A 24,362-nucleotide genomic window follows, 5' to 3' on the forward strand; every position below is an offset into this window, starting at 1 on the left:
TTTTTGGGGGGGGTAATCACCTCAGTGATCTTCAACACATGTTAATGCCTGGAGCGAGGTGACCGTTCTGTGTGCAGATGAGCCTGTTCACAGTTGTTTGAATTGAGTTCATGCCCATAAAATGCACATGTGGACCAGTTATGCAGGCCACCTCCACACGTCCTCACAGAGACTTTGGCCTTGCTTTCCTGTAAAGACTGTTTTTCAGAGGATAGATGGTAGACAGGGTTGCTATTCGTTGTTTTCCTTCCCTGCTTTTTGGACACGCTTTTAATTTTTGCTTCCCATGCGTTTTGTAAATCTGTTGCTCCTAATGTAGAGGCTTTTGCTGTATTATCTGGCGGTTGTCTGACTTTGTGCTTGTGTTGTTGTTAAGGACCTGAGATTGCTTCCAGTCTCTGCAGGGAGTGTGTGTTTGCTCCTTCCTTGGAATGCAGGCCTGTGAAAGAGTGTGAATGATTGGAATGTGTGTATGCGTGTTTTTGTGTGTGTGTCCATTGGTTCCAGATCATGAATGTGAAAGTGAATACATGTAGTGAATTGCAGCTTATTTAAGAAGAATGTTGGAGCCTTGGGATTGTGTTTGCGTTGGTTCATAGTTAATTATACTTATTTGCATATATTCTTTTATTAGATTCATCCACATCAAACTGTTTCCCCCTTTACTGACTAAAGGACAGTTTCTTTAAATGTAGCAAGCCAATTTCTAAAACCATTAATATGTTATATTCTCTTTTTATGTATCTACTCGAAGTAGTGCGTTATTGTTAAAATGCAACATGTATTTGTATTTATACCCTATATTATATTTCTGCATCCAATTTAGTAACTACATGTTTGAATTCAGAAATTTGTAAGAGAAACTTGGTGCACAGCAAAAGCTTCTTCAAGACCAAGGAAAACTTAACATTGTCATGTTTGCAGTTTACCCTGAAGCATGTAGGGGACATAGCAAAGCAAAGGCACTTTGGTTAGATGAACTGCTAGATATCAAAAATGGTAGTTTGGAGATGCTTTTCATTAGCATGAAGGTGGTCGCTGTAAGCTGAAGAGGGACGGTGCTACGTGAAGGGCTATCCTGGAAGAGAACCTATTAGACCAGCTTCATACATAATACATCCTGCATTTGCTTCCCACGTGCAGTGAGCTGTCCAAGCTTGAAACACGTAGGACCTGTCAATTTATCATCTCTTATTTTTAAGTATGCTTTATCTACTTGACTCTTCCTGTATTACTTCCTTTTTTGACTCATTTGGTTTTTAGGAACTGATGCATTCTTCTTCATTATCCATCATGAATATATTCAATTTGTGTATCTGTCAGACAACTGAGCAAAGTCATTTGTCATTCCCTTACCCTTAAATATCATTAATTGAATGTCAAAGAAACACAACTTTCAGAATAAGGTTACTTCATCAAGTTTAAAATGAAAGGCAAGAAATGACAAATAATTACCATGTAAGCTGACACACTGATAAAAAAACAAAAAACGTCCTGTTTTTCACATTCCAATGTTTCCAACTATGATACAGTCAGAGCTGCAGTATCTTTGAGATGCATCTGTAACATGCAGATGATAAACTACAAAAATAGTGTCTTATATTTCTTTCAAATTAATTTAAGCCATAACTTTGCATTGCTCTATTACATAAAATCCAAAGAAAAGCATATGAACAAAATACCTTTATGGCTATTTTAAAAATCTGTTAGAATTTGCAGTATATGCATGACCCATTACACTTACACCCTTATTTTAGTTTATGGTTGTCAGAGCGTATAAAAAATTCACTAATTTTACATAATGTCTTGTCTTAAAATATTCAACCCATTTCTCTTCTGCAGGTGCTGGAGGATACCACAGGGGTTCGCAGAGTGGTGGTGACCCCACAGTCCCCAGAGTGCTACCCTCCCTCCTACTCTCCAGCTCTGTCCCCCACACATCACCTTCCCCCGTACTTGGCTCACCCCCACTTCATTCCCAGCTCTCACTCTTTCTATCCCACTGTCAGCCCTGGTGAGCTGCCACCTCACCAGTACTACCAACACCACCTTCCCCCAATGTACAGCGATCAAGGTACTCACTTTTACACCAGAAAGTCACCCACCTCCTGAACACCTTGAATTTTGATTTTAAATGACCAATTATGCAGTAAATGATCACAATAATATCAAATGTAAATTTCACCAAATTTTTAGTGTCCTTTCTCCTTTCAGAAATGATCCCAGTTTATGGGATGTCAAACTACATCAGCAGAGAGGAGACGTACAGTAAACCACCCCCTAAAAAGATAAAGGATCCAGAAAGACAGAATCGGCTCAATTCCCCTCCTTCCACTCTGTATAAGGGCAGCCTGGGGCCAGCACAAAATGGATATAGGTAATCATGAATCCTGTACCACTGACACTCAAAACATATTAGGTTAGAGCTGTTTAGTTTTTTTTTTCTTCTCATATTTGCTTCTTAAAAGGCTTAAAAATATCTTACTTTTATGACACGTTTTCCTGTTCTAAACATTTAACACTTTGTACATTTCATTAAAATCTGTGGGTTTTAAGACCGATGGCAATTTTCTCTCAATAAGTTTAAGATGCTTCTGTTTTAGGACATTGTAAATGAAAAATTTGACGCATTCTGCAAAAGGCCCCCAAATAATAGGCATCAATTATTTTCTTCTTCTCCATCTTCTTGTCCTGTTTGTTATTTTGAAAGCTGGTTCCTGTTCTGACCTCTGACCAGCACTGCCACACACATAACCACCCCTGCTTTTAACATAAGACCAGGAAATAAAAAGAGCTGAAATTGAAACAACAAAGTTAAAAAATAAAAGACACTGCAATATCTAAAGTAGCTTTACAACATAAAGTGACAAAAAAATAAATATAAATATATTATTATATCATATTTTTTAAATAAGCATTTGTTTTTAATTTCATGGTGACATTTATTTATTTCATAGAATATTTACTAGTATTTTATAAAGTTTTGTTTTCTATATATTCTACATGCCCTACATTTAGAATAAAACATTTTTGCACTTCTAGTGATTTGTTCAGTAAAATATCTGCTGCATGTTAATTTAGTGTATGCATACAATTAAGAGAAATACATTTGATTTAACAGTATAACTGTATGGTAGCTTGCAACAAAACATTCACACAGCAGCCTGAAGTGACCCAAATACGATTTTTTTCTTTAGCCCATATGTGACCTGTATCTGATCTTTTCATAATGATCTGAACCACCCAGATCCGATTTTTTCCAATGCTACCCTCGCCTTGGCTATGTGGTCCTGAATCTGATACATATCTGATCATTTCAAATGTGACCTGTGTCTGAACGGCCGGGTCGCATTCATTTGATCTGAACATCATTAATACTCAACAAAGGTCACTATTGTGTGTCTTGCTACGCAGAAGCGGGAATAAAAATAACAACCATGGCGGACAATAATGTAGAAAGCAGTCATTTTGTAACCATTTTGAAAAGATTGGGTTTTTAAGGTTTGGAAAGAGCGCTAGATGTTCTCCAGCACTACCATCCATATTTACCGTAATTTTCGGACTATAAGCCGCAACTTTTTCCCCATTTTTCAACCTTGCGGCTTATATAACAATGCGGCTTATCTATGGACTTTTACAACTAACGGCCACTAGCGTAATACCTAAATCTATGGATTTAACCATCCACAATGTTGACGTCACATGTGCTTCAACACACAAGTACGGTAACCGCACGCGGGGGAATGCGGAGGTCCTCCGGAAGCAGACTTCTACCGCGAGTGGTACCAGACAGAACGACAGCGAGAAAGGCGGACATTAAACATAAAAAACCTGCGCCTTATAGTCCAGTGTGGCTTGTATATGTACAAATCATGCAATTTAGCTTCTGCGGCTTATATTCAGGTGCGGCTAATAGTCCGAAAATTACAATACTTCTGTAAACACAGAGGATGTTTGCTTGTGAAGTCATTGTGTCCTCTACTGAACATGCACACTTAAGTTGTACAGAATGAATGCACTTCACACAGGAGATCACATACAAGTCGCATATATTTGGAAATGTCAACAGAAAAATCGGAATTAAGCATTAGGGCCTGCAGTGTGAACGTAGCCTTATGGAGGTTCTTTGATCAATCCCAATTTATGTAGATGTAGAATTTGAGTTAAGAACTCCTGTTCTATATCTAACAAAAACACATTTTTCCTAATGTTTGATAAATAGAATCAACTATATTTAGGTAAAAAAAAATGTTTTTTTTATGATATGTAAAACCTTTGCTGCATCTAATTTCCAATAATCAATAAGAAATTTGAGCATGTTTAGTCCCCAAACAACCTTAAGCTTCTTTATGTGTGTTAAAATTCATTTTAATATTGTGATTTACTTTGTGATCCAGTAACAAATCTCACGCCCCATCACTTGGGTCAGTGGGGTCGGGGGGTGGAGCCAGCAGTCCAGGAGGCAAGAAGCCAGAAAGACGACCTCGCTGCAGTCCACGAAACAGTGAGCCAGAGACGCACACACAAGGTAGGAAACAAAGCAGTGAGAAAAACCAGCAAACTGATACAACAAACTAAAGGGTGCCTCTTCCTTGATAACGTATGCTTAGCCACATATTTCTTAAAGGAAGAATGAGGGATTTTTCTTTTGCCACTAAAATTTCCCCCAAAACACAATGAGACAGAAAAATAAAAGCAAACTCAATGTGCTGAAAAGATCTGGAGGTTAGGATGGTGATGGAGACTGAGGTGGGAAGGTGGGGAAGAAGGGTTGTCTGGGTAACCACATAGCTGAACCTGTCCCTCAGCGCTATCGTTTTACCTTCCCCACAATACAGGCCTTGTTGGGGAAGGCTGAGCCAAGTAAGGGGGGATTGTGAGAGCAGGCTAGAAAAGATAGGGGGAAGGGGGTGTCACATACCTGTAGAGTCCTCCATGGGATGAAGGGAACCTTTGAGCTCTGTGATTTAGACGCCACAGCTCAGCATTATGCCTCATACACACATATGCAAAGAAACTGAGGAACACAACCACCCTCATGCATATTTTCTTTAAGGTGTTGTCAACAAGAGGAATGTTAAATACCATTTTTATGCCCTAACAGTACAGAGGGACAAGTAAGGAAGTGATGAAAGAAAAACATGAAGGGACAGAAATTCATTGACTTCTACACTCTAACGGGTCTCTCATGGTCAAGTGTGGATGTATTTGTTCGTTTTAATGCTTGAGGTCAACTAAGAACAAAAACAAAACACAAGATTCCATTTCCTGTATGCTACATTGATTTTACAGCCTGCTAATACTGCTATTTACATTAAAAAAAATTAGCATAAGATTTTTAAACTATTGTTTGGGGTCTTGCAGTTTACAGTTTCTTAAAGAGACTACCTTTAGTTTTCTTACTGTAACAGTATATTTCTAATAAAAAGAGCAGAAAGAATGAATTTCTTGCATTAATTAGAAGATTCTGCTTATGAAACTTTTAAAATTCAAGCAGAACATCAACAACTTTGCATTGTGCAACTATGGGTTATTTACACCACGGGAGGCATTAATTAGAATTTTACACCATTAGATATCTAACTGTCTGTTCAATGACACATACAATTTGCATTTTTGTATATAGTATGTGATTACCAGTTTATCCAGATTGCCATGGATTTTTGATTTAAAAAAAACATGGAATTTCAAACAAAAGCTAGTTTCTTTGGCGGAGTTCTACCTCTAACTATTCACTCTCAGCCACAAAATGGAAAACAGAATGATTTATTTAGCACATCATGTAAACAACTATTTCTGTAAGTTTTGGGTCCATACAAGTAATTCTAATAACTATAATTACAAATAGAATCTCTTAGAGGCCAAAAAGGAAATAAATAATTGATTGCTTTCTTTTTTTTCCTGAGTTTTGTAAGCATACATGCAGAATATGAGTAATCCTTTCCATTATATAGCAACATTGTTTTTTTCTAGGTGTAGATTTGTTCAAGCAGTGGGGGTTTGTAAAAACATGTTTTCTCAGTCCTAGAGCAAAGGGTGCTCTTAATAAGCTACAGGAGATAAAACATTACTGTCCAAAAAAGAAAAACAAGAGCAAAACAACAAGCATCTTCACTGTTTATTCTGTGTGAGTTGGAACACAACCATGAAGCCATTGTGGATCACTTAATAATGATGAATAGCCCATGTCTCAGAGGATTTATAAACGGTTTTCTTTTATAAAAAAAAAGAAAACAGTTTATATTCCTTAAAAAAAGGAATATTCTTTTTATATAAAACATGTGATATTTTCCTGTAACAAAACTTATAGAATAACCTGCCAGTTTTTGCTTTGTTTATACTTATACGTACTATAATTTATATGCCTTTTTTTTTAACCTTTTTTGACAAAAACATTCAATTAAAGTATTTAGTTTTTTTTTGTGTGGAAAATATGGATTTTGTGCTCGTTCATTTTCCTGTTGGTAAAATGGTTTCCTAGCCTATCAGTTTTGGGCCACCTCTCATTGGAAATTGACCACCACTACGGAAATCTTCTGGCTCTGCAACAGCTTTCAGATTTTTTTTAGTAAATCATCAAATAATATTTTGTTCTTATAGCTTGAAGATTATGTTTACTTTGTAAAATACAATATGAAAACAAAGTTTGAGAAAAAAGAAATCTGGAAATGAATAAAACAAATATTAAATGGCCTGGTTGAGAAGGTCTCATGATAGACAGTCTGCCTCATCGTAAGTGCACTGTATTAAGGGCTTAGTGATATAAAATAAAAACTATTAATATATTAGTAAAAAGTATTTCAAATTCATTGCTAAAAGTTCACCCTTCACCTCATACATCACTTTTTACAATAAGACCAACATGCTTTCTCCTGAATCAAACATATTTTAACTGGAATAAAGTGTGTGTGTTTATATGTCTATATGTTTATAGTGCATGAATTTGTGCATGTGTCTTGGTTTACAACTGTATTTAAACAAGATATTTAACACAAAAAGTAATATACGACATAACTGTAAAAAAAACTATGCAATAAACATTAATACAAACTGGGAAAATTATATCAATTTATATAATTATATAAAATTATACACTAAGGAATACATTTAAAAATTTACTCAATATATAGTCAGGGTATGATTGCTTATAATATAAGCATCTATCAGGGATAAACTATATCTGTCCAATTTAATGTGATAACAAAGATCTTTGTGTTTGGAACAACATTTTTATGTGAGCTTTAATTTAAATTGGGTATATTTGATTGGGGACTGCACACTGGTGTACTGTAAAGAACTGTCCAAGGTCCTGGGTTCAACTCCCGGCATAGGGTCTTTCTCCTAGAGCACGCATGGGTCTTACTGTATCTGTACCCTGCAATGAATTGGTGACCTGTTTAGCGTGTAGCCTGCCTTTCACCTTGAACACCTGGAGATGGGCACCAGCCTCCTGTGACCCTGATGAACAAGCAAAAGAATAGATGGATGCTTAAATGGTGCAAATGATCTAAACCGGAGGTCTTCAACAGGGGGTCCGCGACCCCTAGGGGGTCCTCAGAGGTACTGCATGGGGGTCGCAAAAGTTTTGGTTGATTAGACTTTTTTTTTTATATATTTCCCCCTGGAATTCTTTTTTCCATTAATTGAAATGTCTTTAAATACACATTAGCATGAATTCAACACACTGTAATAAACAGATTAATGGAGGCAGAAGATGTCTTTCAGTCATAAATGCACACAGGAGCTCTTTCAAGCTGGGCACCGTTTCATTCACAACACCTGTCCCATCAACAAGGAATCAAAATCAGACTTTAATAATCCCAGGGGGAAATTACTATCGTTACATGACACTATATGAAATAGACTGACTATAGCACCAGTTTGATATTTCACAATTTCATGCAATATATATAAATAGGGGGTCCCCGATAAATCTGGCGATCAGTTTGGGGGTCCTTGGCCTGGAAAACCTTGAAGACCCCTGATCTAAACCATTAATGAGCTATATAGACTTAGACCACTTTATTAATCCCACCTGGGGCAATTTGTTTGAGCAGACAAAAGAAAAAGAAAAAACAATTTGAACAGAGCAATGTGCCAACTTTTTGTCTGTTATAAGCGACACTATGGATGCCCTAAAATGCAAGAGGGAAAGAAAAAAAAAAAACTAGATAAGGACTTTTTATAAAAACTTAATGATGTGTTAGTGGAAAAAAAGACATAGAAGTATAAATGAAGGAATCTAAATTGCTAAGTTGCTGTTTGCATCTCTCATACAAGCTTATTTTTCAAAAGAAGATATGCAATTTTTCCACTATATCAGACTCAACACCAGTAAGTAAAGAAGGGGACAAGCACATATGATGGTCTTATGTAAACATATCACCAGAATGATTGACAATTAGGAGGACCACTTATTTTTATGATCCACCCAGAAAAAGAACATCCTCCACTATACCTTTAAGATCAGAAGAAGGTAAATTCATCAGGATAAATTGGTTTATTACTCATCATCACTCCCTAGTCATAATCACTTCAAGATAATCTGTAATACTGCTTTTTCAGGCTTCCTGTGGCGACTTTCCTCTGAATTAAGTTTTAATGGACAGTTAAAGCCAGTAGAGCACCTTTTTGTAAGATTTTCTCAATGTTTAGATTTACTTACCTATAATTAAAGTGCATGTACAAATGTTTGGAGATCTGTCCATTCAAATAACCAACGTACCTTTGGCGAAATGTTTGGCTTTGGTGCATTAGAAATTGTTTTCATTAGCCTACCACATGTATCATCTGAGATTTCCTAATTGACTGGCTAGATTTTTTTGGCCTAAGGTTTTCACAGTTTCATGATGCTCCTACTGTAGAATTAAACAAACAATAACAGATTTTACAGACAGAATCCTGTCAGCATGTTATCGACTGTCTGTTCCGGTCTACCAGGTTCTCAGTACAGGCCCGGCGATCAGGCTGACTCAGCTAGATATTCCTCCCATCAACACACACACACACACACACACTGGGTTTCCTGTAAAACAATCAGAGCATGATGGTCCAAAGAAGTGCAAGCAAACAGAGAAAGGGGAGGAATGTAGGATTTTAAAGGTGGGTGAGGTGAGACTGGAGTTGGAAAGACTGTAAATAGAAAAAAGACACAGATATGAAATGTCTTTAGTGGTGAGAGGGAAAGATGAAGAGAGAGAGACAGAGCTGAAGATCATAGTACAAATATTCCAACAAAGTTGCAGCTTGGCCATGCATATCCAAGTGCAGTCCAACCCCAAATACCACACACACACAGAGACACACAGTCAGCCGCCTACGCTTTGCCCTTGATGCCCTTTCTTTATCCGTGTGTGTGGCTATTGCCCCGGTGCCAGTAAGGCAGCAGGCTGGCTTGGCTTGCACAGTGTCCATTCCCCAGTAAAGCCAGCTCTACAGGCCCTTTTCCTCAGAACTGAGCCGCTCGCTGAACAGAAACAGATGTGAGCTCCGTCCCCTCTGTTCCTCCATCTTGGCTCTGCATCATCACCACCGCAGATCCTGTCTCACACTCAGAAAAACTGGAATTTCAGCAGAAACAGATGGAGCGGCTCCTTTAGCCCTTCTTTTTTGCTGCTACGTCATTGCCAAGAGCTGAGAGGTCTGGAGAAACCAGATGTGTATTATAAGTGCTGTCTGTACCATGTTGTTTTTGTTAATGCAAAGTGAGATATAATGTAGTGATCTATTTTATTAAATAAAACAGTTTCACCTTTTTAAATAAAGTATTAAATGCTTTGAATTTTCAGAATAAATTCACCAAACACATTGGTTTTTAGCTTTTGTCTCCTGAAATAGTCTGCAGAAGAGATTTGATACCTTGTTTGAGTGTAGTTTACCAATAGTACAGTTTACCAATGTTACATATAGTTCAATTTCACAACACAAACAACACTAAAATGCATTGTTTTTTAGGAGTTTTAATTTCGTGTAAATCAATTAATCTCTTGACCAATATTATAAGATGCTGTCACAGTGATTATTTTTTTACAGTTTATCGTAGTATCTAACCATGTTCTCATCTTCTACTAGCTTTTGATATGGACCCTGGAAGGTTCCAAATAAGCTTTTTAAAACTCAACAACATCAACTGGTGTGCCAGTGCTTGCCCAATACAGGCAGATGCTGTGTACAGAACAATAGAGAACTGTTTGTGAGTTGTTCGATAAATTCTTGCCTTTGTAGTGTACTTATAATTGACCTATATGGTTTTTGGTTTTAAGAAGAGATAAAAATACCACTTTCTCTTTATGTTTTCTCCAGAACCCCTAATGAACCAACATGCTTCCATAGGATTTTTTTTTCCTTACAGCTGTTGTGCTTTATCTCATTGATAAACATATCACAAACAATTTCATTTTGCCCTACAAGTGATCACTTCTGTGTTCCATGCGTAATTTTGTGCTTCAGAGGATCACTGGTTATAGTTGATCAGAGAGAAAAAAAAAGTCAGTTTCTTTTACGAGACAATTTTAATAGTAAGAAAAAAAAAAACATTTAGTTTGTTCTTTAGTTGCCTTAAAAGCTTTGTTAATCCGAAACCTTTTATGAAACTTTTGCTGAGTGGGTTGTAGGTTCTATTCCAGATTCTTCCAGGCACGTTATAGTCTTTCTGGGTAAATTATTAAATCCAATGTTGCATTAGAAGCAGTTTTAATTAAAAAACAAAACCCAATTGACGTTAAAGTCATGACTCAGCAGTTATTTTAATTCTCCTCACCTCCTCTTGTTGTGTCTGTAGAAACAATCCTACAGTAAATTAAGGGCTGTCTTGCCATTCTGTTTTAGTGAGTCACTATGGTGATAATCTCAATCCCTCTCACCCACCTACTCTCCCCAAACAAACTTTGACCCCTTCCCACAAACCCAAATAGGGCCATGTTTGTAGAGTGAAATGACAAGATGGAGAGCGCTGAAGTGGAAGAATAGAGTCTTAGAGGGTGGAAAGTTGATAGTAGAGAGAGATGAGATAAAAAATACTGAATGAGGGCAAAATAAAAGAGAAATCTGAGGATAGGAACATAAGCAGGATATTCACAAAAAACTGGGAACAGGAGTCGGATTTACCAGCAGAGGAATGTCTCTCCTGCTGATATCGCATAAAGGGATTAGAAGGGACGGTTGTTCTCGCCAATCACAATAAGTTCAACAGACATTCCCGAATTCAGTTGACTGAAGCATGACATGTAAGCAGTAAACTCACAGCACTTTCAAACTGCAGATATTATGTTTCATCTGTTAAGAAAATTAATTCAGTTATCTGAATGTTTTTTAATGCTTCGACTTCAAGCTCCTGATAGGTTATAACTCATAAGTTTATTTGATTTTTCTCGTAGTGAGTTTCTATACCTCAGCTTGGTGTACTGTAACAGTTCTGGCATGCTGTGGGCTTGATTGTTCAACCAGCATTGGAGAATTTTTCTGGGATCCAAAAGAACTTTATTCAGACAATAGTTAGATAGATGATAAAGTTAGAAACAAAGGCAGAAAAATATACAAATTTGATATTCAAATTGGTTTACAATCTTAACTGTAACTCACCATTTTGAACAACTTTTTGCAGAAAATGTATGCCGTTGAGGAGTCTGATTGTGTTCAGCACTGAAAACTAGTGACTTTCTGAGCTCCCTCTTCAGGGCCGTATTTTATGCCATATTACTGCTGAACTGCCATGTTTTCAGTCATGCTTTTGTCTAAATCCAGATCTTCTGCCAATCTTTTTCAGTCGAGACGGTTGAGTGAGGTTAGAGTTTTAAACACCTTCAAAATCTGCCCTCCTTTTGCAGGATCCACACAACATAAACATGGAACATACATTTACAGAAATGGGAGTTGTTTTCTTTTTTTAACCTGACTTACTAGCAAAAATGATTATTTAATTTCTAAGTGAACCAACTACTGTCACTGCATCTCATTTAGCATGTTTATATGCACACATTAAACCAAACTCTTGAGAGAAACATGAGAATGCAGTAATGTGCAGATAATTATTTATTGTACTCTCTGTATGAGTTAAGCAATGGATTCAGAAATGCTTTTATTTTGTGATTCTCTTGCTCACTTTCTAAAACTTGCTGGCAAAATCTATTTAGTGTCAAGATACAGGTGACAGATGGCAATAATTCAGTTTTTATATGCAGTTCTAGATCGTATTTGTTATATGATTTTCACAGCACTGTTTAATGTTAAAATCTAGAGATGAACCAAAGATCAGATTTCAATTTTACCAAAGTAAACGAACAATGAAAGAAATGAGCCAAACTCTTGTGACATACAGTCCACTGTTGCCAAAACAGAATGCCACAGTCACTTTTTCCATTTTTTTTTTGCTTTTTCATTATAAATCCTGATTCAGCTGAAAAATAATCCAACAAAATGGGAAACAAACTTTTGCCTTTTAAAATGCTCTTAACAATATATGCCAAGTTTGACTTTTTGTTTTAGTTTCATCCTTTACTATGTTTTAATTATATTCTGCATTACCCCAAGTACGGTAGTTATTTTTTCTCTCCAAAAATATTTGAAGGAGGGAAGCTAACTTGTGATAAAACAGAAACAAAAAAGACAAAACTTCCACAGCTGAGGTATAACTTTATATTTTCTTTTTAGTGGGAGATAAACATTCCATTTTCACTAGTTACTTCAAGTAAAAATTCTGTTCAATGTTAGTCATGCAAGATAGAAACTTTTCAAATATATATCTAATGAATTAAAACTATGCCATCCCAACTTGAAAATAATTTGATCTTAAACTTTTCAGTTTACTATACAATTACATAATATATTTATTGTTGGCTTTGTTAAGCAGCCCATTTTAGTACTTTGATAAATCTGTAAATCTGTTGGCTCTCCTGTGTATAGATCTACAATAGCAGATAAGCACTCTGCTAAAATTTTGATTTTTTTTAGTTGTGTGTGTATACAGTAGACTGTTGCGTAATTTTACAAATTAGAAGATCATGTGACGACGGAGTTGCACAACTTGAAGATCTCATGTTTGTAAAGTGTAACTTCCAGCCATCTGAGCTCACTATTTACATCATTTGCAGCCCCTGTGAATTAAAATCATTCTTCTCCCAACTTCAAACAACTTTGACAGATTTATTTGTCATTTCCCTCCCTTTTTTTGTCAGCTTCTTGCTTTAAACACCTTTAAAAAAAAATCCAGGTCCTAGGTCATGAGAACTATGCCTTCACTATGACAACTCTAAATTTTAGGCAAGTCCTATAAACTTCTACACTCTGTATTTTTGTGTGTTGCGTTTGTCTAGCCCAGCTGGTGAACATGTGAAATGCGCGAACCCCGCGTCTGCAATCCTCTCAACCTACATTATCCTCACACCTCTGCTACTTTTCTCTCAGATATTTATGCATTCTATTTCTCAGTTCAGCCTTAATATCTGGGTTAATCTTTTCCCCTTTTCAAATCAGAGGAGCTTCTATCACAGTGCTTTGTTCTCCTTGATTAGAGGCCTTTAAAGATGGAAATCTGACTTTATTTCCTCAGTGCGACACACCACACATACCCTGTGGCCTAGTGTTTGTGTGAAGTGGGGGCTGAGTGAGTGGCCGTTGCCACATTTTTCACATTTTTTCTCCAGGCCCTAAAGGTCTTTTTCTGTCCCAGTGCAGACAGACTGCGTCTAGAAAGCACAGGCTGTCATGCAAGAAGAATGCAACCTCTTCAATGTCAGAGTAACTCAGTTTGATTAAGGCTTTACTTGCAAGATTCTTGACTGATTCAAAACACATTTTGCAAAAAAAAAAAAAATTTAACAAAAGGAAACTTGAGTTTGCACAGTTTAAGATTCAATGGAATGAATGCAGAAAAAATATTGAGTGGTACTGAATTCTGGAGTTATTTCAAAAAAGACTCGGTTATTGTGCAGATTATTATGCAGACTGCTTAAGTTAACACTCCTCATAAACTTCATACTGGATATTTTAATGATTTAGTTATTTAGTTGATATATACCTAAAATGCATTTTTAGGTAACAGATAAATAGCTAAATAGATACAGTAATGATCATTTTCAACTAGAAATCTTTCCAGGTTAAACTGATAATAACATTGTTGTATTAGAAACTGGATGAAATTGAATTTCCATCCATCCCTTGGACAAACAGTAAACAAGGATACGAGGAGTTCTCTCAATAAGCTGGAATATGACTAGTCATAGGACTTGTGTATTAATATTCACCTTATGTATGACAACATAATTCTTGATATCCACTTTGTATTGCAGTGTCGGCCCATTTGGTTAGTAAGCTTCACCTGTTAACAAAACAGGTGAATGCAAACCAAATGCCATTTAGTCAAATCATCCACTGTGTATAAAAGTATTTAGAAGTCAAATGTGCAAGATCAGAAACTTGATTGAAAGTGCAATAACTAAATGAACAATACCTCAAAACACATCTGCAAATATAGAAGAAATACTCAGCGAAATACCTGAGACATGCCAAAGTTTGGTAATACCACTAAAAAGTCAAACTTTTTGTTGTTTGAGATTTAAGTTTAATGAATTTTAGCCTTATAAAGATAAGTTAATTCTTTTTATGTCCTAATGTCTGGAATACTTAGTTGAACAATTTTATTTTACTTAATACAAAATGTAATCTTAAAAAGCTTATAATGAACTGGTTACCGGTATATATACCTTCTTTTATCTCATGACCATCGGATTCTTTGAGTCTGGCGCCTGACAAAATTATGAAGCCGCTATCATTTAGTTGGTTTGTAGTAGCTTTGACTACAAGCTACAAAGAAAGGACAAATAAACTGGAAAAGATTTTTAAAAGCATTGATTTAACTTTATTTTTGCTGGATAAAAGCATAATTAATTACCATTTGCACAGGACTATAGTATACGAGTATTTTTTTTTTTGATGACTTCTACTAAAGCTACTCTATATTCTTAGGCGGTGATTCATACTTTTACTAATAAACTGGGATCAGTGATGTGCATCTGCCCTGGAATATCTGATGATGTCATAAAAGTTCATGTAATCCTTGCCTAAACTCCCCCTAAGCCCCATCCTTTTTCCCTCTTTCATCTTGTCCTTCCTCCTCCTCCTCTCTGTTGATCCTCACTCTGCTCCTTGTCTCTCAATTTCCTTGTCTTTTCCTGCGTAATCTTTTACCCAGACTCCTCTGGACTGCCCTTATGCTTGATATTCTTTCCTTCAGCACTTGATTTTGGCCATCGTCGCCTTCTCCTCTCTTCCTGCCTTCGGCCGCAGCTCCCTCTCCCTGCTTTTGTGTCTGTCTGTTCCCGTTAATCGAAAACAGGCAGTCAGAAACTGGCAGGATGTGAGGTCAGATGGGGAGAGGAAGTGAGGGTGCGTGGGCAGCACAGAAAAACAGAAGGGGAAAGACACGAGGGACAGAGAGGACAAAGGAACGTGTGGAGTAACACCAGGAGTAGGTTCGGTTTCTGTTTCAGCCGTCAGCCTCAGCTTCGTAGTTGATCTCTATGTTGAGCACTTAAACAGCTGGAATTAACCACACTGAGTCAAAACAGCGAATCACGAGGGATAGCAACAGAATCATGGTTTATTATTAGCTTTGAGAAATATTTGCGTCTCCTTCATCTGTCACAAGCAGCGCCTGTGGGTTGGCCAACTTAATTTCATCTTACTGAATATTAGTGTTTTGTCTACAGTTGCTACGACCACAGCTATCCACACAAGAAAGTCCTTCAGCTTAGCCTTAATAAAGTCGGAACAATTTCCTTTTTAAAACTGTAAGTTATTCTTAGAAAAACAAGTCAGAAGCTTGAAAGAAAAACACATATTGCTAGAAATTATGAAGAATGCCTTTCATTTTGCCACCAGGGGGATTAAAAATACAGATGTAATATCTTTTATGCTACTCAATTGACCTTAAATGGATACCTCAGGTTATGGACATGAAGTTTTGTGAAAAGTTCACAGTTTGTAGCTGAGATGCAAAAGTGTCCCTACCATCACAGAAAAAAAACATGACAGAAAAAGGCACTAACGTACCTGAGAAAAAGTGGTTCTTCTATGGTAAGCAAATAATCAAGAGTTTTTAAGCTTATGCACGTGTTTTGTTTTTTAACAATTTTAAAGTAGAATGTCAAACCTAAATATTAATTACGTCTATGTTTATCACTCTGCCGCATAGGTGTGGAAGACTATTCCTGCAAACAATAGTAAATAAAACTCATTTAATCATAATTAAAGTAACCTAACCTTTAGGTTCCCGTTGCGAAAAAGTGAAAAAGATTCTCTAATCAGTTTGGATAATAATTTTTCTTTTGGTCTTTATGCACAGTTAAAAGTAACTTTTTCATTTGAGAATTTTTGCTTTCCATCGCAAAGCCATTGTAGTCAATGCAGTAGTTCACACTGGCTTTGTGGTGCTGTTGATTGATGCCGTCCAGCCTCATCCTTTAGAAATAGGGACTGACAGCCATATTAGGTACTGGATGGGAGTTATTTGACACCATGAACGATGAAAATTTTGTTCTGGGAATAGAAAACCACAATATTTGACATTGCACATACCTTCTATAGGGATAAGAGCAGAAGTTAGTATGCACTGAACACTGCGGGAATCATTTGATTGAATGACGAGTTTTCCTACTTGGGGAGTGGTGGCCTGGTGGTCAGAATCCTGAGGTTCTAAGTTCGAGCCCCACTCCCACAGACTGCCACTCTGCGTCTCTAAGCAAAGACTTTTAACCCCACACTCCTCCCCGGGTGCCGCACAATGGCAGCCCACTGCTCCTCAAGGTGATGGGTTGAATTTCTCCAGTGTGAGATCAATAAAGTTAAATTATTATTATTATTATTATTATTGTTGTTATTATTATTATCATTATCAAATGAAAGAGTGGATTTCGCCTAAACTTATCCTAAAAAGAATCCAGAGTGAACTGTTCAGAAAGTTGCCAGTGTGATTTAGAGCTGACACTGAACATCAAGCTCAATTATTTCCCTGTACAATAAAACAGGGAGGTGGCAGCATCATGCTGTGGTAATGCTATTCTTTCACAGTAGAGAAGCCGCTAGGAGTCAGTTGGAAAATTGTTAAAGCCAAATACAGTGCAATTTCTGGAGGAAAACCCTCTGAGAGAGAGGCTGCAAAAGAGGTCAACCTTTCAGTGGATCAATGAAATGTAAACATGTGGCTAAAGCAATAAAGTAAATTGTCCAAATTACTTTTTATATCACTTTACACTGCTGTGGACCTCTTAAAAAAAAAGAGAAACATCACAGTAATGAGAAGGCCCATTTCTGTGAAAACCAGCCAGAGTCCTTTCAAGGGTTCAAAGTAAAATCACAATTTATTTTAAAGGGTGAATGAGGAATAAAGTGCTCATATAGAAATAAATGTACTAATGAGCCACTGTGTCACACAGTGATGCAGATTTTATGCTTCACCTGTTGAACTACCAGACTCCACACACACATCTGCACACAGCGACTTAATCACACTCCTATTGTCGCTCATCACAGTTTTTTTGTAACCTGACACCTTCCCACACGCTCACAGTCTTTTTATGCTTTTGTTTTTAATTCCAATACACAGTTACACGCAGGGAGGTCAAGTTGAGGTTGTAATTCCATGACATCATTGTTACCATGAGTCATAAGTAAACCCCCAGGCAGAGTAAGGCTCTCACCCCCTGTCAGACTGGGCTTAAACAGATGAACTCTCTGTGTCCTCACTTGGACTAAGTATGCAGTCATTAAAAACTCAGTTTATAAGAATCAGAACATCATCAAAAATGGCCACTGGGGGTATTCCACTATGTCATTGTTTACTTAAAAAGACATGACAAAAATACTGCAGCATTAAGTGAACATTTTAAACACACCGAGCTCAGTGTATTTTATCTCCACCAATAGCAACAATAGTCATCATGTGTTCCAACATTTATATCATGTAGTCACTGTTTGTTATTTTCAAATTTGTTAATTATCTGACAACAGAAAATTAACATCTCAGATCACCCTCTGAGATGTATAAGGGGTTAAAACTGTCATGCTGTCATTTTAGCGACTGGCAAGTGGTAAGTCACCCGCCTGCAAACAGGAAGCCTGGGTTCGTATCCCAGCTGGGGGGAATGAGTTGCCAGTGGGGGTCCTTAGGCCCCACTCTCACGGACTACCACTCTGGGTTCCTGAGCAAGACCCTTAAAGGAATAGTACACCCAAAACATGATTAGCCTTCATTTTCTACTCACCCCCATGCTGAACAACACTCTGGAGTACTTTTTTGATATCTCAAATACATCTGGAGATCTGGGAGGCTTCTTGCTGTCTGCTGATATTCAAATAATGGAGGTCTATGGCGCCCGAGGCAGAAAGGTCCATAAAAGTCCACAAAAAATGTGTCAATATTCCTCCATACTGCTCGTCCAATGTATTCCAAGTGTCCTGAGTGGGTAGCGTCCATAATTTACTCGAAACGAAGTCATTTAGAATGTTTTTAGAGCATAAACAGTAGTATATAGGATAGCACTTTCATCTATATAGGATATAGATGAAAGTGCATATTCAGCGTCTGCTCTGCCGATAATGCAAGCGTAGAAGAAGAAATGTGCTGTTTACCTGTGCAAAGAAAGAAACAACGAAAGAAAAATGTCTGAGGACTTCAGTGTTGAGGAAGGGCATGAGTTCTTTGCCGAGCTGAATGCGCACTTTCATCTGGTTTGGTCTGCCGCGGTTTCCGTAGACTCGTGAACACGCTTTTAGGAAATCCTATACACTACTGTTTATGCTCTAAAAACATTCTAAATGACTTCGTTTCAAGTAAATTCTGGATGCTACCCACTCAGGACACTTGGAATACATTGGACGAGCAGTATGGAGGAATATTGACACGTTTTTTGTGGACTTTTATGGACCTTTCTGTCTCGGGCACCATAGACCTCCATTATTTGAATATCAGCAGACAGCAAGAAGCCTCCCAGATCTCCAGATGCATTTGAGATATCAAAAAAGTACTCCAGAGTGTTGTTCAGCATGGGGGTGAGTAGAAAATGAAGGCTAATCATGTTTTGGGTGTACTATTCCTTTAACCCCTCACTGCTGGGGGCCGCACAAATGCAGCCCACTGCTCCCCAAGAGGGATGGGTTAAATGCACAGAGTGCATTTCATTGCTCTGTACTTGTGACAGTGTAATGACAATACAATGCTGAATAAAATAAAACACGGGACAATTTTCATACCCAGCATCTTGCTGTTGATATTCTAACTTCTACAAAAGTACTTTTAAACATAAGAATTTATACTTCTATTTGAGTAATAAATACTAATACTTTTCACACCTCTGCTGAAGATTATTTAGTATTTAGTTTTAGTATTCCTAAAATAACATACATTTTTCTTACTTTTACTGTTTGAACATTTATTATAATTCTACCTCTATTGTAGGGGCATAAAATACTTATTACTACGTATAAGTATGATTGAATGTACTTGTTGTTTAGAATAGCATTAATAGATGTCAGAGATGTCTTAGAGATGCTTATTTGATTGTTTACTATTTAGGGTTCTGTGGCTCTGCTTAGCTTTATGGCTAAATAAAGTGAGATTTTTTTTTTATTAAATATTGTTATTATGACTTTTATTATTATCACAATAAATAATACAAATATCAGATTTATGCCACATGACACATTCCAGATGTAAATAAGGTCAGAGATGTTTTGTATTTGAGGCACAGGGATGATTTAGCAAAACATTTCTGAAAAAAAGGGTTGTACATTTTCTCAGAAGGCAATTCCCCTTATTAAACTGCTATCACGATTTTCTACTTATTACATCATCATTTTTGCTTTTGTATTTGAGCGCACTGGAAAACACAACCATTCCAAAAACCTCATTCCTCTGTTCAAGAATAAGTGATTATAAATAGTGCATAATAATGATTGGGATGATGTTTTCTGAGAAGAAATTACTTTAGAATGTTGTTTCTTGTCTACGGAGGAAATTAGGCTTTGCATTTTTTTTCTCTTTGTGATCACCATTTTGTTTCTGCTGGGTGAGGAACCGGTTACTAATTCTTTTCAGTGGAATCGTGGATAATTTTATGTGTTTTCCAAGAACTCTGTTCCTCACGACTTTTGGAGATGAAATATGAGCATGCTGAAGAAAACTAGTTGCATCACCCACCATATGTCAACAGTCGCTCAGTGGAATTTGCGTCTGTCTTTACACTATTGCAAGATTAGTTGCATAGAATATGTTCAGACATTTTGTTATGTTTTTTTTAATCTTGCATTTTTTTAGCTAGAAATTGTCTGTCAAAAGTATTTTACTTATTTACTCTGATGACCCAAAATAAAATAGAAAGTTAACCAAGACATGGGGGTTCATCCAAAGCAGATGTTTCGAGGAATGTTTAAATGCAGTCCCTGATATGAAAAACGTATCACCCTTGTTCCTTAAATTTCTTCCTAATTTAATGACTGCTAAAAATGAAGGTAAATCTGTTTTGATCAATATGATAATAACAACAAAAACACCTTATGAGTTTAATTTAAGAGCTCATAGTTATTTTCATGATTTACTAAATACAAAACATCAAAATATAACAAAATAATAACTAAATTTGCTTAATTTCTTACATCAAGAGGCAATTTAGTATCAAACCTAGTACATTAAGGCAATCAATGTTTTCTTGTCTGCCATAATTAGTCATATTATACCCACAGGCACTAATACTTGTTTACCTAACCATTGTTTTAAAAATACAGATTGCCTAATATTGCTTTTATTGATTTGAAGCTAAACAGCTTCTAATAAGATTAGATAAAAAAAATACTAGTTTCTATTTTCCTTGTTGAAAAGAGACTTGTATGAAGTCTATATAAAATGCATTAAACTGGGTGGTTGTAATGTTTTAGTGAAAAAAGAGTTCAAGGGGTATGAATACTTTTGGCAAATGCAAACAGTTTTCAAAATTTGCCCAAATTTTTATTTTTGGTTGTTTTAAACATAGATACAGTGTTTGCAGAGTGTAGTTCTGAATAAGCTTGTGCCAATATCTATCTAGTCAAACTGTCCTTAAAAAGTGCTTAGTTAAGCTTCTTTTTGTTAATTACTCAATTTTTCTTCCCTCTGTCTGCCTAGATCATGATTCAGAAGGGAAACGTGTTCAAGACATGCTGTCTACAATCGAAAAACCACAGGTGGGTATGAATGCCTCTTAAAAAGTACTGCAGTTAAGCACACGGAAGCAGACATGTAACCACTTTCATCAATCAACCCGTTGTCTGATGTAGTCATCTCTGGCATGAGCACTAATGTCTTTTTAGTATGTGCATCTCCTCACTGGGGCTAATATGAAAACTGAAGTCTGTACTGACAATGTTTGCAGTGGTGACTTTATAAATTTATAGCACAAGCTGTGCTAACTGTCGCCACACGAGGGCAGCATCTATTCATCCATGTCTCATCTCGCCTCCATCAGCTGGAAAAAAACACTCATGTTTTTTGATTCCCTCAGGGGGAGTGTGGGTAAATGAGCTTATGCTGTGCAGACCTATTTTTCGTATGAAAAAAAAAAAAAAAAAGAATCTCATCTGAGAGTTCAAACAGCAGGCTATGCAACTGGACCATTGAACATAGTCAGTTTATGACAGAGATGTTATAAAACAGCAGAATAGATCTATGAACTACAGGGAAATTTAGCAATAAGGGTGATGGAGATAACCGAAAAAAGACTTTGAATTAAGAAGCTATTTACTGCACTTTTTACCCTCAGATGACCCCTGAGGTGATGTAATGAATTGTGGACATGAGAGTTAAGAGAAAAAGAAATGTACATTTTCACTGACCATTTTTTCAACTTTATGAATGGTAACTTGTCCCTTTCTTATTTTAATAAATTGAAAATTAAAAAATACTTATGCATAAACAAACACATTGACAGTAAGGGTACTGGTGCAAGTTTATCTAAGAAAATATTAAGACCTGCTGCATTTAGTACTCAGATTGTTGGCTTGCAAGTGAAGTATTCAGTGTAAGGTAATTTTCGACTAAAACCTGATGCTGTTTTATTAGCACGGAATATTAATTTGAAAACCCTGAAACAATATAAAAGCAGAATAGGGTTGTGCTAGAAATAAAACACCCGGTTTGGATTATAGTGAAAAATTAACTTTAATTTACTAAAAAATTAGCTACTCTTTAGTATAGAGGAGAAAAAAATAAGGTTGCAGTTTTCAGGACATATCATTAAAGTTTCATGCAAAGTTAAGTTCTTCTTTTGAGCGTTTACTGTCTGTCTGCTGGATTTAGAAATTTAAGGTGCCTTACTGAAATCTCGGCAGTAACATATGGATCTATTTTGTGGTCTACCAGCTTACACAGCTGTCTGTTTGGATAGACCTTTCTCTAAAATAACCAGTTCTGTATTATCTAGTTTTCAACTACTGACTGATGAGTCATATCAAGGCGTATTGAGGAATTCCATCCTCCTGTTAAAGGTGTAGTGAAGGATTTTCACGAATTTTTGAAAAAAATCGCCCTCTCCACTTAAAAAAAAAGCACATGCACAACCCAATTTAACACTTGTGAGAGCATGCACCAGCCCATTTCTCCTCGTGTAGGCTGTTTAAAAATTGCTGTTTGCATCCCTAATACAAGCTTACTTTCCAAAAGAAGATTTGCAATTTTTTCACCACATCAGACTCACAACATGTGTTATACTGAGAAATACCTGCCTACCGAGAATTTCCTCCCCTGTCAAGGGAGCAGGCATCGCCCTAAACTCTTGCACATTGATGAGAAAGCTGATTGAAATATAAACGAAAAGGGAACTTTTAAACATATTCTCAATCTTTTGTCAGAAATGATATAAAACAGTGTTGATAGCAAAAGCGGGAAATGCTATCCACTAAGCAGAAAATATATTCATCGGACACTGACTGTAGCACATCGACTAAAACTTGCCTCCATACAAGTACAAATCGTATTCATTCGACTTTATCTGTCCACCAAAACTCTCAATTTCAGGGCATACATGCATAAGAAATATGAAAACAATAAGAATATGTTTAAAAGTTTCGTTTTCGTTCATATTTCAATTCGTTTTATCATCAGTGGGCGAGAGGGGAGGTAATTCTCGGCAGGCAGTTATTTCTCAGCATAACATCGGTAAGTGAAAATGGGGACGAGCACATTTGACAACCTTACGTAAACACATCACCAGAATGATTGACAATTAGGAGGACCACTTATTTTGATGATCCACCCGGTAAAAAGAACATCCTCCATCATGCCTTCAAGTTTCACAAATGCATCAATCTGGCAAACATCAAAAACATAAAGAATAGAATCAGGTTATAACTGCAGGGTTAGAGTAATATAGATGTGTAAATTTAAATTAAAACATATTCTAAACATGATGAAATGTATGTGCTTTTAATTTGGAATGAATTTTCACCAAATGGAATATTTTTGTGTGAATCTTAGGTGTCTAACATCCAGGCACGGGCTGCTCGGCTGTCCTGGGCCCCTCCAGCTGGGCTGGTAAACAGGCACAGTAACGGGATACCTGTTACCTGCTCCTATGAGTTGACGCTCTCAGACAAGGGAAAGGATGGAAAGTATCGCGTTATATACAGGTAGGAAACTGTCATGCTGAAGAAATTAAGGGAGTTCTACCCATACATTCCTTATATAGCAAGCTTAATGTTAGCATGTTGATGTAATTCTTTTTTGGTTGGAATATTTCAGTGGGGAAGAATTGGAATACCACCTGAAAGACCTAAGGCCAGCAACAGACTACCATGTACGGTAAGAGCTGAAGATTTCTATGAAAATTGTTGCCTGGATCAAACTATTGTGTTTAAATGTTTTTTTCTCACATTAAATCTAAAGCTTTACCTTTTGAAGTTCAGTAAAATAGTGTCTAAGGCTTTATGGCTCTGTTGTTTCAGGGTTTTGGCACTGTACAACTCAGTCCGAGGCTCGTATTCAGAGGTCGGCTCGTTTACCACACACTGTAGTGCCCCTGATGTCCCGTTACCCCCTAAACTCTCCCACCGCACAAAGACGAGCCTCAGCCTACAGTGGAAGGTACGGATGCATATCATTATATCTGAGTGCACAGATAGTGTGGAAATGAAATGAACAAATCTAATTGTGTTTGCAGTTTGCCCTGTATTCATTGTGAGCCTAGAGGCTGCTTCACTATTAGCACTCCTTTTGACTGGCCTGTTAGCTTATGTGGATGGGCACGTCATGTTGGATTTCATGCATCAGAAAGATGAGGGTTAAATGCACAATGCATGCCAAACTTTTCAGATTTCTGATGGTAAAAAATTCCAACAAAACA

At 36.8% G+C, this 24,362-nt stretch overlaps 1 protein-coding gene across 2 annotated transcripts in view; it reads left to right on the top strand.

Moving 5' to 3' along the window:
• fndc3b (fibronectin type III domain containing 3B) overlaps positions 1 to 24,362 on the top strand; it is a 122,315-nt gene that overhangs the window by 59,901 nt on the left and 38,052 nt on the right. Inside the window, exons 5-11 of one of the 2 annotated variants that reach the window (XM_015375275.1) lie at positions 1,843 to 2,074; positions 2,197 to 2,377; positions 4,398 to 4,528; positions 21,152 to 21,210; positions 23,498 to 23,649; positions 23,762 to 23,821; positions 23,965 to 24,103. In XM_015375275.1, the coding sequence (XP_015230761.1) occupies positions 1,843 to 2,074; positions 2,197 to 2,377; positions 4,398 to 4,528; positions 21,152 to 21,210; positions 23,498 to 23,649; positions 23,762 to 23,821; positions 23,965 to 24,103 (954 nt within the window). The remainder of the gene's footprint in view (positions 1 to 1,842; positions 2,075 to 2,196; positions 2,378 to 4,397; positions 4,529 to 21,151; positions 21,211 to 23,497; positions 23,650 to 23,761; positions 23,822 to 23,964; positions 24,104 to 24,362) is intronic. The other variant, XM_015375276.1, reaches the window with a different exon arrangement.

This window comes from Cyprinodon variegatus, unplaced genomic scaffold (genome assembly GCF_000732505.1).
Source record: "Cyprinodon variegatus isolate N-32 unplaced genomic scaffold, C_variegatus-1.0 Scaffold116, whole genome shotgun sequence".
Taxonomy (NCBI): domain Eukaryota; kingdom Metazoa; phylum Chordata; class Actinopteri; order Cyprinodontiformes; family Cyprinodontidae; genus Cyprinodon; species Cyprinodon variegatus.